This window comes from Ciona intestinalis, chromosome 14 (assembly GCF_000224145.3).
Source record: "Ciona intestinalis chromosome 14, KH, whole genome shotgun sequence".
NCBI lineage: Eukaryota > Metazoa > Chordata > Ascidiacea > Phlebobranchia > Cionidae > Ciona > Ciona intestinalis.
The window spans coordinates 2,690,939-2,692,027 of NC_020179.2; the positions used below are offsets into that span (position 1 = coordinate 2,690,939).

At 28.7% G+C, this 1,089-nt stretch overlaps 1 protein-coding gene across 1 annotated transcript in view; it reads left to right on the forward strand.

The window, feature by feature from the left end:
• The window catches only part of LOC100183250 (carnitine O-palmitoyltransferase 1, muscle isoform), a 21,502-nt gene that overhangs the window by 3,021 nt on the left and 17,392 nt on the right, over nt 1-1,089 (forward strand). The window contains exons 5-6 of the mRNA XM_026837632.1: nt 203-409; nt 875-959. Coding sequence (XP_026693433.1) covers nt 203-409; nt 875-959 — 292 coding nt within the window. The remainder of the gene's footprint in view (nt 1-202; nt 410-874; nt 960-1,089) is intronic.

Sequence of the window (1,089 nt, forward strand, 5' to 3'; positions counted from 1 at the left end):
CGCTTTTAATAACAAATCCTGATTTTATCTCAAATAACAGTTTATTTATTAATCTTTTAGTGTTACTACAATAAAAAAATAGCTATTAGAATAACGTTTTTTGAATAGCACACAAAACTTGAGTGACATTGTTAAAATGCAGTTACACTCATAATCGTCAAACATTAAAAGCCTCATTGATTACTTATTAGTCCAAATTTGAATTCAAATTCTCTCATTCCACTCTTCAAATAGGTGGGAGCAGTATGTATATCTTGCTGGGCGTGGTCCAATTATGGTCAATTCAAATTACTATGGAATGGACCTTCTGTACCATAACCCAACTCCTGTACAAGCATCTCGCGCTGCCAATATAGTACATGCTATGTTTGCATTCCGTTCAACACTGGATAAAGAACTCATTAAACCAGTAAGAATTTTGTTGTCAGACTTTCTAAGACTTTTTTGTGCCCCATTAATATATTGTTACATTTTTGCTCTTTTGTTGTGTGTTTTAAAATTAAACAATATATATATATATATATATATATATATATATTACTTTAGTTGTCAGACCTTCCAAGACTCTTGTTGCCTTATTAATATATTATTACATTTTTGCTCTTTTATGCTGCTTTATAAAATTTAACAATAAATTTTACTTTAGTTGTCAGACTTACTTGGAATTTTGATGACCCATTAATTTAATATATATTCCGTTTTTGCTCTTTTGGGTCTGTTATACAGTTTAACAAAAAAATTTAATTCAATTACCTTTTATGCACATTTCACCTATAGTTTTTTATTAAAACTAAAAATACTAAATATCCTAATAAATAAAACATGATTAAACTTCAATTTACAATTCATCTCAATTTAAAATCATTAATTTCAGATTAAAGTAAACGGAGTTGTCCCATTATGCAGTGCTCAATATGAAAGAGTGTTTAACTCCTGTAGAACTCCTGGTGTTGAAGCAGGTATGTTGAACCACACAACTATATTTCTTAAAACTATGTTATGGCCAAGGTATATATACAGTATTAATGTAACATGTAATGTGTATGGCGGCATTAATGCAATACATGTTGGTATACTAGTATTAATATA